Source organism: Gopherus evgoodei, chromosome 2 (assembly GCF_007399415.2).
Source record: "Gopherus evgoodei ecotype Sinaloan lineage chromosome 2, rGopEvg1_v1.p, whole genome shotgun sequence".
Taxonomy (NCBI): Eukaryota; Metazoa; Chordata; order Testudines; family Testudinidae; genus Gopherus; species Gopherus evgoodei.
Genome location: NC_044323.1, coordinates 74,675,666 through 74,691,822, shown reverse-complemented (window position 1 = coordinate 74,691,822; position 16,157 = coordinate 74,675,666). Strand labels below are relative to the sequence as shown.

General features: G+C 45.0%; 1 protein-coding gene across 3 annotated transcripts in view; it reads right to left on the bottom strand.

The window, feature by feature from the left end:
• The window catches only part of RBMS3 (RNA binding motif single stranded interacting protein 3), a 580,573-nt gene that overhangs the window by 340,188 nt on the left and 224,228 nt on the right, over positions 1–16,157 (bottom strand). For all 3 annotated transcript variants that reach the window (XM_030551002.1, XM_030551001.1, XM_030551000.1), the window contains one exon: positions 9,070–9,161. In XM_030551002.1, coding sequence (XP_030406862.1) covers positions 9,070–9,161 — 92 coding nt within the window. The remainder of the gene's footprint in view (positions 1–9,069; positions 9,162–16,157) is intronic.

Here is a 16,157-nt window from a genome sequence, read left to right as displayed (position 1 = left end):
TGAACCTCTGACAGTGTCTCAGCTTAAGAAAAGATTTAGTTTTGGGGTAGGTATAGTATCTCCCCAACATCCTTTGTAATCAGCAGCGGCTCTAGGCACCAACACTGCAAGTGCATGCCTGGGGCGGCAAGCTGTGGGGGGTGTCCTGACGGTCCCTGTGAGGGCAGCAGTCAGGCTGCTTTCAGTGGTGTGTCTGCGGGAGGTCCGCTGGTCCCGTGGATTCAGCAGCAATTCAGTGGCAGGTACACCGAAGCCACGGGACCAGGGACCTCCTGCAGGCATGCCACTGAATCCGCGGGACCTGAGACCTCCTGCAAGCACGCTGCCAAAGGCAGCCTGCCTGACATGCTTGGGGCAGCAAAAAAGCTAGAGCCGCCTCTGTTTATAATGAAGGCAGAGAGAAAGAAAACATTTTGCTTCCTTGCAATATCCTTCTCCTCCTCAACAGTTCCCTCTGAAATAATAAATAGGAAAAAAAATGTTCAATAGCAGCCCTTAAGGACTGGCTCTGGTGTGTGTCTGTCTTGGAGAAGAATCAGTGCTGTGATTCCCCATTAGCCTAGGAAAGGTCAGTGTAATGCAAACCCAGGACACAAGTAAATGGGGGAGTACTGGGAGTACTAACAACTGAATCGTAAGACACCATAGCAGGGCTCATAGTTGCTGAAGAACCCTGTGGCCTGGTAGAGTCAGTATAAGAAAGCAAGCAGCAAAAGGGAGGGAGAGCCCAAGACCTTCAATTTATAAATCTGAACCACACACTTCCTCTTGCAGGAAATGCAGCTATTATATTTCAGTGTGATTTAATTGTGAATTGTTATTGATTCAGGTCAGCACTGGATACATATTGTGCATAAGTACTAGGTAAGATAGTTAACATTTTTGCAAGATAAATAGAACTGTTTGACTGCAGAACACTTGCATTCTGTAGTGTGAAACTTCATTGGCAACTGGTGAAGAACCAACCCAATAATGGATGTGTGGAGTTCTTCATGAAATGCTGTGGAATGCAGCCAATTTCATTACAACGGAGTTCCTAGCTATTTCCATGTTGCTGAACACACGGGAGCTTTCAGGGAGTCACTGGTTGGTGCCCTAGCAGTAACTGATGAAAATCATTTTGCAGGAGCCAATCCAAATATTTAACTTTATAGAAGATGTTGCTTGAAATTTTTTTCAGATAATTAAAGAAAAAAAGAAGCAAAGTTGACAGTCAATGTAGCTAATATTCACAAATATTTTCCAAATACGAAGAGAACCAACATGCAGGAGTTTGATTGGCTGAAAATTTCAGAAATTTCAATCATTAATAAAATAAAGCAACCACTTGTTGGTTTCTGAATATCAGATGGTCCATTCATGTGCTATGCTACATTTAAAAAGAAATAAAGGTCTATTAAACTTTTTACACAATAAAATAAAGAGAATTAAAAACCCTTAGCTATGTACAAATATATATCACAGCACATAGTCAGAAATAATACTTCTTCAGCACAGGTTAGAAAGAGAAATGATAGAAAGATGTATTCACAAAAAAGGAAGAGAGCTATAGGAAGGAAGGCAGCTAACAGACTTAATTGGTATCTGATCCACATCCGGACCAGGAGCACTTACTGTAACCCCCACAAGAGATGGAAATTCTGTAAGATTTTCCTTGCAGAGTTTCATTTTTGCTGGTCCCTTAGGAGAGGACATTTCCAGCTTCTGCAGAATTATGGGAAAGGAGTGAGATCATGGAGGTAAGTCCTCATCTTTTGAAATTTCCCTGTCCCACTATCGGTATGTCTACACTACAGGATTATTCCAATTTTACAGAAACCGGTTTTTTAAAACAGATTGTATAAAGTCGAGTGCACGCGGCCGCACTAAGCACATTAATTCGGCGATCTGCGTTCATGTACTGAGGTTAGCATCGATTTCCGGAGCATTGCACTGTGGGTAGTTATCCTGTAGCTATCCCATAGTTCCTGCAGTCTCCCCCGCCCACTGGAATTCTGGGTTGAGATCCCAATGAATGATGGTGCAAAAACAGTGTCGCGGGTGATTCTGGGTAAATGTCATCACTCAATCCTTCCTCCATGAAAGCAATGGCAGACAATCATTTCATGCCCTTTTTCCCCTGGATTGCCCTGGCAGACGCCATAGCATGGCAACCATGGAGCCTGTTTTGCCTTTTGTCACTGCCACCGTATATGTACTAGATGCTGCTGACAGAGGCGGTACTGCAGTGCTACACAGCAGCACAGGTAGTAGAGACGGTTACCATCCCTATTGCACCGTCTGCCATTGTAAATTGGCGATGAGATGATGGTTATCAGTCATTTTGCACCGTTTGCATTTGGAAATTGGCGATGACAGTTATCAATCCTTTTGTACCGTCTGCTGCTGTCATGGGTGCTCCTGGCTGGCCTCGCTGAGGTCGGCCAGGGGGCGCGTGGACAAAAATGGGAATGACTCCCCGCGTCATTCCCTTCTTTACGTTTTGTCTAAAAGTAGAGTCAGTCCTGCCTAGAATATGGGGCAAATGTACTAGAGAACCAGAGAGCACAGCCACTGCGTGTCAGAGCCCCAGAGATCCCGCAGAAATGATGAGCTGCATGCCATTCTAGGGGGTGCCCCTGCAACAATCCCACCCGTTGCTTCCCTCCTCCCCCAACCCTCCTGGACTACCGTGGCAGTGTCTCCCCATTTGTGTGATGAAGTAATAAAGAATGCAGGAATAAGAAACACTGACTTTTTAGCGAGATAATATGAGAGGGAGGCAGCCTCATGTGCTATGATAGTCCAGGCAGGACATTAAAGGGTTGGGGGGAGAGGAGAGCAGCCTCCCACTGCTATGATAGTCCAGGGAGTACAGAATCTTTTCTTTAGACATGAAAGGGGGCCAGGGGGCTGATGGAGCTCAGCCTTCAGCTGCTATGATGAGGACGGTTACCAAGCCTTTCATACCATCTGCCGGGAATGACTAGGAGTCATCCCATTTTTACCCAGGGGCCCCTGGCTGACCTCACCAAGGCCAGCCAAGAGCACTCACGGGATGATGAGGACAGTTTTCCACCATTTTGTACCATCTGCCATCAGGAAAGGAAGGGGAGGGGATGCTGCTGTTCAGCACCACAGCACCGCATCTACCAGCAGAATGCAGTAGACATACGGTGACATTGGAAAAAGGCGAGAAACGATTTTTTTCCCCTTTTCTTTCACGGGGGAGCGGGGTGTAAATTGACAAGATATACCCTGAACCACTCCGGACAATGTTTTTGACCCTTCAGGCACTGGGAGCTCAGCCAGGAATGCAAATGCTTTTTGGAGACTGGGGGACTGTGGGATAGCTGGAGTCCTCAGTCTCCCCTCCCTCCCTCCATGAGCATCCATTTGATTCTTTGGCTTTCTATTACGCTTGTCACGCAGCACTGTGCTGAGTCCCTGCTGTGGCCTCTCTCTATCGTAGCCTGGAGATTTTTTCAAATGCTTTATCATTTCGTCTTCTGTAATGGAGCTCTGTTAGAACAGATTTGTCTCCCCATACAGCTATCAGATCCAGTATCTCCCGTATGATCCATGCTGGAGCTCTTTTTGGATTTGGGACTGCATCGCCATCCATGCTGATCAGAGCTCCACGCTGGGCAAACAGGAAATGAAATTCAAAAGTTTGCGGGGCTTTTCCTGTCAACCTGGCCAGTGCATCTGAGTTCAGATTGCTTTCCAGAGTGGTCACAATGGTGCACTGTGGGATACCGCCCGGAGGCCAATACCGTCGAATTGCGGCCGCACTAACCCTAATCCAACATGGCAATACCTATTTCAGCGCTACTCCCCTCATCGGGGAGGAGTACAGAAATCGGTTTAAAGAGCCCTTTATATCGATATAAAGGGCTTCGTTGTGTGGACGGGTGCAGGGTTAATTAGGTTTAACGCTGCTAAATTCGGTTTAAATGCGCAGTTTAGACCAGGCCTATGAAAGATTCATGACACCTCTGCCAGCCATGCAGACAGAGAGGTCTATTTAGCACGGTTACTGGTGTGTGAATTAATGGCTAGTTTACTTTATTAGATTAAACATGATTATTATATTTTTGGTAGTGGTAATAATTAGCCTATCCTGTAGAGAGAGGCAGATTGAATCTCCCAAAAAACAATATTTTAAAACTTTGCTAACTCCAAAGAGAGTTATCCCTTTGGCTGATATTTGGTATAGATCCAGGCCCCAATCCTCTCTTACAACTGCAATGGAATCCCACCAACTCTATGTATAAGCATCTGTCTGCGTACATAAGAACAACCATGCTGAGTCAGACCAATGGTCCATCTAGCCCACGGTCTGGTCTTCCAACAGTGGCCAATGCCAGGTGCTTCAGAGGTATTACACTAGAATTATTACACTAGATTTCTCATAGCATGTTCCTTGGTTTTATACGGCCCAGGCACACAGGCCATTCTCTGTTTAAGCATTTCTTCAACTACAATATATTTGCTGATATTTATGGTATGTGTGATGTTGAACTCCATATGTTTTATGAAAATATGCTTATGAATGCAAATATGATGTAAATGAAATATGCTTTATGTAAAAGGTCTCTTGTAAGGTATCATTACAAAGCTTACAATATACCTAGTGTGTTCATCCTATTTGTATGCATGTATCATGCTTGTATCTGAAGCTAGAAATATGAAGTATAAATCTGAGGTTCTATTGTAATTATGCAAACTGTGGGCCATTAATGGTGGTTTAGAATCTTGATGGCTCCCATTGACTAGGACAATTGGTTGTAAATGGTTTATTTACCTACAAGCCTTCCTGTGTACGTGTGGGCCAGCCCGTGGGTAAAGAAGGATGAGGTCTCACAGAGACATGTGTAAAACAGATTTATTTGTAGTTTGGATCCTGTTGGGACCTGGGTGTCTGGATGGTGGAGGCAGGAAACCTGCAGAGCTATTTTCACTTAAAGCATGCAGCTTTGTGAAGTTGGCCCAGACCCTGGGTCTGTGTTGCAGCAGGCTAGCGTGTCTGGCTCAACAAGATAGGATTCTGGAGTCCCAAGCTGACAGGGAAAACGGGCTCAGAGGTAATCTCAGCACATCAGGTGACAGTCCCACGGGGTCTCTGTGACCGAACCCGTCACAGTATGCACTGAGAGCAATCATGGATTTTTTTAAAATGTACAAAATATACATGAAGGAAAACAGAGGAAAAAAATACCTCTCCAATGAAGTATAAAAAACTACATCATTGTACTAGGCGTAGCAGTATTAGTAAAACATGTTTACTTGGCAAATGTACTTAAGATTCCGGACAGAACTCTTGGAGGGATTTCTGTGTTTCACTGGACTGTAGCACTGTGCTTCCAGCTGAAATCCAGCAGATATAATATTGGCCCCTTTCTTAGCGCAATCCCCTCCTTAGCAGAGAGGCTGTGTAGAGCGCCCCTGCCCTGACCCCTCTACACCAGGGTGGATTTTACCAAGAAGGAAGAAAACTTAGAAATAAAAACAGGTTTAATGATATTAATTCCTTCATTGGAAACAATGTAGAAATGGCTCCTTGCTGTGTTAGTCTTGTTAGAATACGTTTTCCAATAGCGAGAGAACATTCAGCATCAATCCATTAGCGTTTGACGTGTTTCACGGGCAGCCATTTGAAACAAAATCAGCCAAAGAGGCATCCAAATGCTAAAACTCAAAGAAAAAAAATGGTCAAAACCAGGGAGGCGGCTCTGTTTATATATCAGTAGGATGAATAATTGCCATATTTGACTGAACTGATACAAATGACTCAATCCCCAGAAACTGCATTTTGTTTTCCAAATAAGATTTTCTGGATTTCCCTTAGGAAAAAAAACTATAGAGAATCTCTTTCACAGTCTTGACACTGAATCAGATTTATCTCCAATAAGAGTGAAATAATATATGCTACACTCAAAGTTTCAATGTATGTTTATTCACTGTGAGCGAAATTCATCCCTATAAAGGGCCAGCATAGGCACTCCTTACTTAAGTCTCATTTAAACCTTCAAAATAGGACTAGGTAGGACTTAAGTGGTGGAGCAGCCAGATGCTGGCCCTCTCCATAGGGGCGAGTTTCGCCCCACTTCTATGCGGCATTTGGCATCCTGATGAATAAATACCGCACACAAAAGGTTTTGATAATTTCTTTGACATTTTATTTTGGTATTATTTGGGGGTCAATGTCCACTGTTCAATGAAGATCAAAGACGGACTTCCTGGATTAGAGTCTCCATTATCGGAGGTTAAATTCTTCTCTTGTATCTTTGTTCCAACTTCTTCCAGTCCCAAAGATTGGCAGATAATATTCTCTTTCAGTTTGTCAGGCAAATTGGTGTCTAACATCTGCAAGCCCTAGCATGCTTCTCTAGGCAGGTTTCCTTTCCCAGGCTCCTGATTTTTCAGTAATACAGTAGAACCTCAAAGTTATGAACACCTCGGGAATGGAGGTTGTTCGTAACTCTGAAAAAAACATTATGGTTGTTCTTTCAGAAGTTTACAACTGAACACTGACTTAATGCAGCTTTGAAACTTTACCATGCAGAAGAAAAATGCTGTTTTAACCATCTTAATTTAAATGAAACTAGCACAGAAACAGTTTCCTTACATTTTCAAATCTTTTTTTTAACGTTCCATTTTTTTTAGTAGTTTTAATTTAACACAGTATTGTACTGTATTTGCCTTTTTTTTTCTTTTTGATCTCTGCTGCTGCCTGGTTCTGTACTTCTGGTTCCAAATGAGGTGTGTAGTTGACTGGTCAGTTTGTAACTCTACTGTTTGTAACTCTGAGGTTCTATTGTATGATGTACCGCTTTGTATAAAGTCAGCTGACTTTCCCTTAAACCCCAGTTTTCTAAATATGCTGATTTTTTCTAATGGGAGAAACATTCAGTTGTATATTTACTTTGACTTCTACAAAATATTTAAAAAGCCTATTCCAGGACTCTAGGCACCTTGGCTAACAATTAAAAATACAATAAGACCAATACACACAAAAAGGTATGTAGCAGTCTCCACAAAACCAGGAAAGGGAAAAACACCACTCCAGCCACAGATATCCCAGCATACCAATCTCGGCCTTTGGTGCAATGCTGCCACCTCAAATCCCTTGGTTTTGCAACAGTCTAAAGAAATGTAATATTGTACAGCACTGACACGAGCATCTGCATTTTAAGAATGCCTTCCCTTTGCTATATCCCAGCACAAGAGCTCTGCTATTGCTCTTCGTTATGCAACTTGATTGCTACTGCCTCATATCACCAGATATACATACATTATGGATTATCCCCCAGAAACAGCTTCAGGATCAACCTTTACCACAGAACATATCTCCTGCCTTTGGTTTCCTTTTTCTCCTAGCATGGTAATAATGTGTATAGGTAAAATTTAAGGTTAAAATTTTAATTAGGGTTGCCACACATCTGGCTTTAACCCAGACAGTCTAGTTTTGGGCTTGTGTATCCAGGTGCCATTTAGAGTTGCCAGGTGCCCTTTTTTTTTTTTTTAAACCAGGAAGTCCAGTCGATAAGGGGACCTGACAGTGTCCAGTCAGATGTATTGACTAGACACCAAAAGTCCGGTTACCGTGGGGTGGGGAGAGGTACCGAGTCATTAACCCACGCCAGTCCCTGCTCAGCCAGGGCCGTCTCCTACCTGCAGGAAGGCTCCAGCTGCTTCCATCCTAGCCCTGAAGCAGAGGGAGCCCAGCTGAGGGAGGGAAGTGGAGACGATCCAGTGTCTGACAGGGGTAGGGGGCGAGAGGAGCAAGCGAGGGCGATGAGCCCTTGGAGGAAGAGAGGAAGGGCATGGCATTGAGGGAGGAGGCACACAAGGGGTGGGGCTTTGGGGAAGAGGCAGGGCAATGGCTTAGGGGCCTGATTACCAGCAATTAGAAAGGTGGCAACCCTAGTTTTAATCCACTAAATTCCTTAAAGTGAATATTCAAATTTACAGGTAGAGATTATTTTGTTAGGATTCTGAGAGCCCTATCCCGCCTAGTCAGGAATGGTGGACCAGCAGTAATAAGAAAGAGGATGAATAATGGCTTAGGTGCATTGAGGGGACTAGCAAACTAGTGCATTTACTATGTATCTAATATTACTCTTGAGGGAAGAAAACATTATTACGCATACAGAATGGGTATTGTTGGAGTTTATGCTAAACCACAAACTCCTCACAACAGCCCCCCTTCATGTTGATATAGGACAATTCACCGAAGGCGGTATTTCATCCAATTGCATGTTCCCATCTAATTGGGTCTTAAAGCAAGCAAATTGCTGGGAGATTTCAAATGTGACTCTCACAAAACCTCTGAAAAACATAATCCAGTGACCTCCAGATACAATCATTATTAAATTATGTCAATGGAATTGAACCAGGTTGCCAGACTTCTTTAAAGAAATACAGATGCAACAAACTTTCATTAAATTCAGTCATTTAACTCCTCCAAACAGACCCACTAGGCTATTAAATGAAGAGTATTTCAAGGCACATTAATAGGCAATTATCCAGTGCACCACAGATTAAGGCATCTTCCTGATTGCTATAGAACTCAAACTCTGTTTGCTTATAAAGTTCTTAAGGGAATGGAACAGGCTATATAGAACATCACAGAATAACTTCCATACAGAACACAGTTCTCAAGAACACTGATGAGCCAGCAGACAAATAAGCATTGAAGTAAACCAAAACAACTCCTGGTATTTGCACACACAGGGGTAGGCAACCTATGGCACGCGAGCTGATTTTCAGTGGCACTTGCACTGCCTGGATCCTGGCCACCTGTCCAGGAGCTCGGCATTTTGATTTAATTTTAAATGAAGCTTCTTAAACATTTAAAAAACTTATTTACATACAACAATAGTTTAGTTATATATAATAGACTTACAGAAAGAGACTTTCTAAAAAAGTTAAATGTATTACTGGCATGCGAAACCTTAAATTAGAGTGAATAAATGAAGACTCAGCACACCACTTCTGAAAGGTTGCTGACCCCGCACTACACAGATTGAATAACACCATCACAACACAGGGAAAGAAAGCAGAAAAAAAAAAACTTGCTCTTACCTTTGCCATCTGGGCCTGAACGCCATTTGCTTTAAGAGATGCTACCGCTTTCTGTGCCGCTGCTGGACTGTCAAAATCTACAAAACCATAGCCTAAAAAAAAATACAGACGTCTTTGTTAATATCTATAAACAAACTCCCATTTTTTGTCAAACTCTTCTCAGATTCTTCTAACCGACCCCTCTCCTGACACTCAGCAGCCGCCACATCTGTATTCCTTTCATCTTCACTTTCCTTAAATCAATGGTACTTAAAGAAATGGCTATTCTCTATCAAGGACTGCTTCAGGGAGCTCTCTCTGAGCACCCAGCAAGGCTAGACATGGGGAGATAATCTTTCACTTTTAAAATGGCTGCTTTACAGCCCAGTTATTTTCAATAGCTTGGTTTATCAAATTAGTCAGCTGGTTTGTACAATACACTTCCTATTATTACCCTTCCCTCGCTCCCCCTCTGCCCACCACACAGCCCCTGGCAATCCTTTCTTCTTTGGTGACCAGGGCTGGGAGTTTCAAAGAAACATAAGAGCATTAAGCATCAGCTCCTATTGAATTACAGACTTTTACATTCAGATATTGAAGTGCCTATAGGTGCATATAGGTACCTAGGGAGATTTACAATAGCTCCCAATACTTTTAAAAATCTGCCCCAGGGCTCTTAACTCCCTTAGAATCCTTTGACAATATTCCAGCCCACATCTTGCTAAGAGGTTACAACACAGGTATATGCTTCTTGGAGAGAGTTTGCAACCACAGTTCACCTCCCTGCAGACTGCAGGGCTGAAACTGAATTGCCTGTAAGCTTTAATAATATTAGCACTAGCATGTTTGTAGCATAACAGCTTCTCTGCCATCATCTCCATTTACTAGGTCAATAAGTACCCTACAGTAGGCAGCCACAAATATGTGGCTTTCCTGCAGTATCAGTTTTTTTTATTTCTTTTGTCAGCCTTTCCCCTGTTAATGTGTGACCACCTCCGCCTTTCCCCTATTAATGTTCTCCACCCCACGCCACCAAAAAAGAGTATGTGAACACCTCACCACCCAAAACCTGAAGACTCTTTTGAGGTGCATGCCTCACTCTAGGCAATGGTTAGTCCAATGTAAAAAGAACCTGTCACCCAAAGTTTCTCTGACACTAAAATCTTATTTGCCAAGTTTTAAGCTTTAAAAAAATGAAACAAAAACAGCCAAGATAGTTACTACAAAAAAACAAACAAAAAAACCCCACACCACTAAGAAACTAAAGAAGGATTTTGAGGCATTGCTTTAATAACGTCCTCCATTCCTGAATCTCTCTGTTCTGTTTTCTCCTAATCTTTTTACTTTTATTATTATTATTATTATTATTTAGAACATCAGTACACCTCTAGGGAAGCCTTTGGAACAACGGTGCATTGTGACAGTATGCTCCACAATATTGCCATGAAAAAGTGCAACAGAATTCAATTATCACTTTGGTTTTTGTTTTTAATTAACTATCTAATTTTCTCCCCTCTGGTTCCTCCTCTTCCCTTTCACTCAGCGTGTTATGCGGCAATGAACTTGTTACACACAGCAGTGCACTTCACAATGCTCTCAAAAATGCTCTGCAGAGTAGCTGTGAAGTTTATATTTCTAACTCACTAAGAAAGCCTAGTACATGAAGATACATGGTTTTTCCTTGGATTTCCACAGAGCCTTTGTTTGTGGGGTGATACAAGTGCACAAACTCAGAGTCAAGGAGAGGAAATGGAGAATGGTTCCTGGGAGGGAACAAGAGCAGACGTAACTTCACAGTCTCATAATACAAGTCACTCTGACTTGACTAAAGCTGCCAACAGACCCTGAAGCCCACCAGGAAGCCAGATACCACCATGAAAGCTTAGACAGATTGGGTATTGGGATGGCCTGGAATGAGTATGGGAATCAACTTATTCTTAGGCGGTGGAGTACTTGTTATTGATAGAAGATTGCATCTTGCTCCCTAGCTCAACATTTTCATGTCTTTGTGCAGGGGAGAAATGCTAAAACTATCTTTTAGATGTTGACACTGTCAAAACTGGGAATGGCAGAACTGGAGATTTAAAGTACCATAGGTTTATACTGCAGGATTCATATGTGCAAGGTAAGTGATTTTTAATAAGACTTTCTACACAATGTTATACAGAAAAGAGTGTGCATCCGATTTAGGTCTACCAGTAAATTTACATTAGCATCTCTAGGTTTGGGATGTTTTGAGAGAACACACTATAGATAGCAGGTATATGTAATATAGTCAATCAATCAAAAGATATAAGTCAGTCCACAAGGTTTAATTGTATAAATAGCTTCTATACGCTTATTCTAATGGTCACAAAATACCCGAGTGTGGTCATAGAACCATATCCTCCCATTAAAGTCAATAAGGCAAAAACTGTATGCCTTTGGCCAGAGCCAGTTGTTCATTATATATACTTTCATTATGTTAGTTTAATTGTGAAGTAGTTATTGTTCCATCCCTCCAGTTAATTCACATTCCAAGTAGTCCTCTTATCTTCACCTCTCAACGTCCCTCCACCCCACACAGAACATCAGGGCAAAACTGCAAGGCTGAAAAGCAATCCAAAGAGCAATCACCTACAAGCCATGTTCCCAGGTTGCTTCAGCATTCAAGCATCCTTACCAGAGTTTGCAATGCTATGCAGCATAACGGCAGACACGTTAATATCCTTCTAACCACTTATGTTGGCTGTTAAAATATAGGGTATGTCTACATTACAAGCACTACAGCAGCACAGCTATGGTGCTGCAGCTATGCCACAGTGTAGACATTTGCTACAGTGACAGAAGGGGTTTTTCCATCACTGTAGTAAATCCACTCCCTCAAAAGGCAGTAGCTATATCGATGGATACTGACCCTACTGGCATGGGAGGCAAGTTTGTAGAAATTTTGGTGATGCCCAGAACCCGCCCCCCCCAACTCTGCCCCCCCCAACTCCGCCCCCTCAAACTCCACCTCCACCTGCCTAAGGCTCTGGGTGGGGTTTCAGGGAGGAGTTCTGGGGTGCAGGTCCTGGCCTGGGGATTAGGGTGCATGAGGGGTGCAGGCTTTGGGAAGGAGTTTGGGTGCTGGGTGCAGGCTCCGGGCTGGGGCACAGGGTGGGTGTGCAGGAGGGGGTGAGGGCTGCAGGCTTTGGGATGGAGTTTGGGTGCAGGCTCTGGGCTGGTGGTGGGGGTGTAGGAAGGGGTGAGGGGTGCAGGCTCTGGGAAGGAGTTTGGGTGCTGGGTGCAGGCTCTGGGCTAGGGCAGGGGGTGGGTGTGCAGGAGGGGGTGAGGGGTGCAGGCTTTGGGACGGAGTTTGGGTGCAGGCTTGTCTGGGGGTGGGGGTGTAGGAAGGGGGAGGTGGTGCACGCTGAGGCAGAGGATCAGGCTGCAGGGGAATGAGGGTTAGGGCTGAGGATGAGGGGTTCATGATGCGGGGGGGGGCTCAGAGCTGGGGCAGGGGCTAAGGGTGTGGGGGGATGAGGGCTCTGGCTGGGGAAGAGGATTCGGGTGCAGGGGGATGAGGGCTCCGGCTAGGGCAGAGGATCAGGGTGCAGGGGGACGAGGGTTGGGGCTGAGGATGAGGGTTTGGGGCACTGGAGAGGCTCAGGGCTAGGGCAGGGTAAGGGCAGCCTGCCTTGCCATTAGCGGATGGCAGGTGCTAGGCAGCAGCAGACAGCAGTTCTGCCGAGAGCCAATCTCTGGCAGCGCGAACAGGCAAGGACACGGCGGAGGCGGGACGCAGGGGGATGGGTGGAAGGCGGAGGTCGGGACCCGCTCCAGGCAGGGACACGGTGGGGTGGGAGACCTGTGGGGCCAGAGCCGGGGTCCGATCCAGGCAGGGCCAAGGGAGAGACCCAGCTCCAAATATTGCTGGAGCAGGGCACCCGGCCCTGAATATTCCTGGAGCCCGGGCACCTTGAGCCCATATAACCTGCCGCCTATGCCTACTGGTGTCTACACTGGGGCTTAGGTTGGCCTAACTACATCTCTCAGGGTGTGAATTTTAGGTGTAGACCAGGCCCCAGTGACTATGCTGGTCTATTTCACTTTTGTTTATAAATGTAATCACAGTTTCATTTTCTAGTGTCATGCACTCACAAAGTAAAGTGACTGTATATATTTTATAGAAACACCCTTCCTCTTTTACCCCCACATTCCATTCCCTACCTTTTTGCTCCTAGCCATAAACTTGGACAGTCAGCTCTCTATTTATTTCCTATGCTATTAAGCACCTAGTAAAATGGGGCTCTGATGATTAATTAGGACTCCTAGCTACTACTGTCATATAAAAATGAAGCAACAATAATAACGCAACAAACACAACAAATCTATTTTCACTGTTTTTTTTTAAATCTCATTCCTTTTTGCTTTTAATATACTCTAATTAAAAAATAAAGAAACCACCTACTAAGAAGTTTCCTTAAAGACTAAGGACCAAATTCATCCCTGTTAAGTTCTTTGACTTCAGTGTAGTTACACCAGGGTGATTTTGGCCCTCCAACACTAGAACTAAATTGGTGGGTGCCTGGTTTTATAGAATGACACGAACTACTAGCATGTAAATGCAATCACAAACAACAAGACGATACTATCCATAATCATTGCCAATCCTTTCCTCTGAGAAATAAAATGACTGTAATTTTCTTTGGCTTGATGCCATCAAAGCTAAATAATTAAGTTTAAGGAATACAAACGGTGAGCCTGTACCTATGGGGGGACGAAACAGCTAAGCATCAGCAAACATAAGTTTATGGGTTGCTTCAGTAAGCACTACCTGAACACACAGGCAGACACTGAACATCTATGTCTCCTATAACCTAAACAGCTGGGGGCCTCCTGGTCTCAGTTTCTCAATTCCATAATTAAGCTTGGCAGCAGGTTCAAATGGATTAAAACTGAATGTCACTGTTTCCTCAACAAATCCCTCATCCTTGTTTTTCTTACTTGTCAGAAGAAGACCAGCAGAACAGCAATTAGTGGTAAGCAGTGCAGTGAAAAAGAACCAAATATACACTAATTAGGTCACTCGCCAAACACATTCATTTCATTGGCAGTTTTAATCAATGTTTTCCTGAAATGCCTTAAATCTCCAATGCTAATTTAAAGTTTTGTTATTATTGTTGCTTTAAACACAGATGGGATGCCTGGGGATTTTCAATTGCTTTTTCCAAAACCATTTCTAAATAACAACCTCTTCAAATACTGCCCCATTAATATTTAGGTTCTGGTTTTAGGAAATGGGCTACATTTTGTGCCTACAAATACATTGTGCCTTTAAAACACTGTAGGTACACCACTACCCCGATATAATGCAACCCGATATAAGGCAGGTTCGCATACAGGGCGATAAAGCTCTGACATGCTGCTCTGAGCAGCATGTTAAGAGTGCTGGGCCAGGCCAGGGCTGAGGGGTTCGATAAGGGGCAGAGGGTCTTGGGGGCAGTCAGGGGCTCCCCCCACAGGGTCTGGGGGCAGGAGCTGTGGGAGAGCACTTCTGGGGGCCCTGCAGTCCCAAAGTGGCCCAGGGGATTAGTGGGGGGCCAGGAGCAGCCCGCTCTGCTTCTCTCACCCCAGCCCCAGCTGTATTGCTCAGGGGAGGGGACTTAGGGGAAGGGATCTCCCCTGCACTCACTAGCAGCAGTGAAAGTGGAGCAGCCCGGCCCCAGCCTGCTCCACTCCACCAGCTCCCAGCTGCAGCACTCCGCTTCCTGCCACAGGTGAGTATGGGGGGCATCTTTTCCCCAACCTCCCTGCATTCACCTGCTGTGCAAAGCAGAGCGCTGCGGCGGGGAAGTGGCAGAGTGGGGCGGGCTGGGACCATGTCATTCAGCTTTCTGCCACCAGTGAGTGCACTCACCGGTGGCGGGAAGCGGAGCAGCCAAGCGCCAGCCAGCTCCATTCTGCCAGCTCCCAGCCGTGGCACTCCACTTCCCGCCTGGCAGGTGAGTGCAGGACCTTTCCCCAGCCGCCCCCCAGCGACATGGCTGGGGCCGGGGCAAGAAAAGCAGAGCAGGCCGCGGCCACGGTGCTCCACTTCCCGGCGCAGGTGAGTGGGGAGGGTGAGGCATCCTTTCCCCAACCTGCCCGCACTCACCAACGGCGGGAAGTGGAGCACCGCAGCTGGGAGGCAGCAGAGTGGAGCAGGCTGGGGCCGGGCTGCTTTGCTTTCACCGCTGCCGGTGAGTGCCTGACAGATGGCAGGGGTGGATAGGGGTCGGAGTAGTCAGGGAACATGTGGGTTGGGTAGGGGGTGGGGTCCTGGGCGTGATTAAGGACGGGGGTGTCTGGAGGGGGTGGTCAGGGAACAAGGGCGGGCCAAAGCAAGTTTGTTATAACACGGTCTCACCTATAATGCGGTGAGATTTTTTGTCTCCCGAGGACCATGTTATATCGGGGTAGAGGTGTATATTTTATGTCTCTTCTATGTCAAACTATGGATTGTCCCCACAAATCAGGTAGCTAGACAAAACTCTAAGCATTACAAGAGACTATCCACAATTAACTCACAAATGGGAACCAAATACAAGTATTCTCCCATCGGTACACAAATACAGTTCCCATCAAGTCTCTTGGGATTTTTGCACATACACTGGTATGAGAGTAGATCTGCTTGCATTTAAAAATCTCCGTTTGGTGTGTTACATAGTATTTTGCTAATTCTGGGAGCTATGTTACTAATTGTAGTTCTAAGGGCCCAATGGGAGTAGAGAATGGTCAGCACTCTATAAGGTCAGTTCCCAAATGCGTATCACAGCAAAGGTCTATGTAGTATTTTTTCAGCATTTCTTCATGGGCCGGTTGCACTGCAGACTCAGATTCTGTTTGAAATCCTTGGGCTAAACTATAGTATTCAGCAAAAATCCTGCTGTTGGCAGGTGGGCGGGGGAGTTGAATGGACCCAGTACACAAAACAGGCCACAGGACAAGTGTTGTTTTTTGCAAAGAAACATACAGAGCTGTGCTGCTGCAGAGGGAGCATCAGGAAGATTTCTACTTCAGGGAGATAGAATTTCTGCCTCTCCCAGAGCTCCCCAAATGCTCAGGGAGTGGATGAATAATGCACCACAGACCTTTAAAATGTGCAG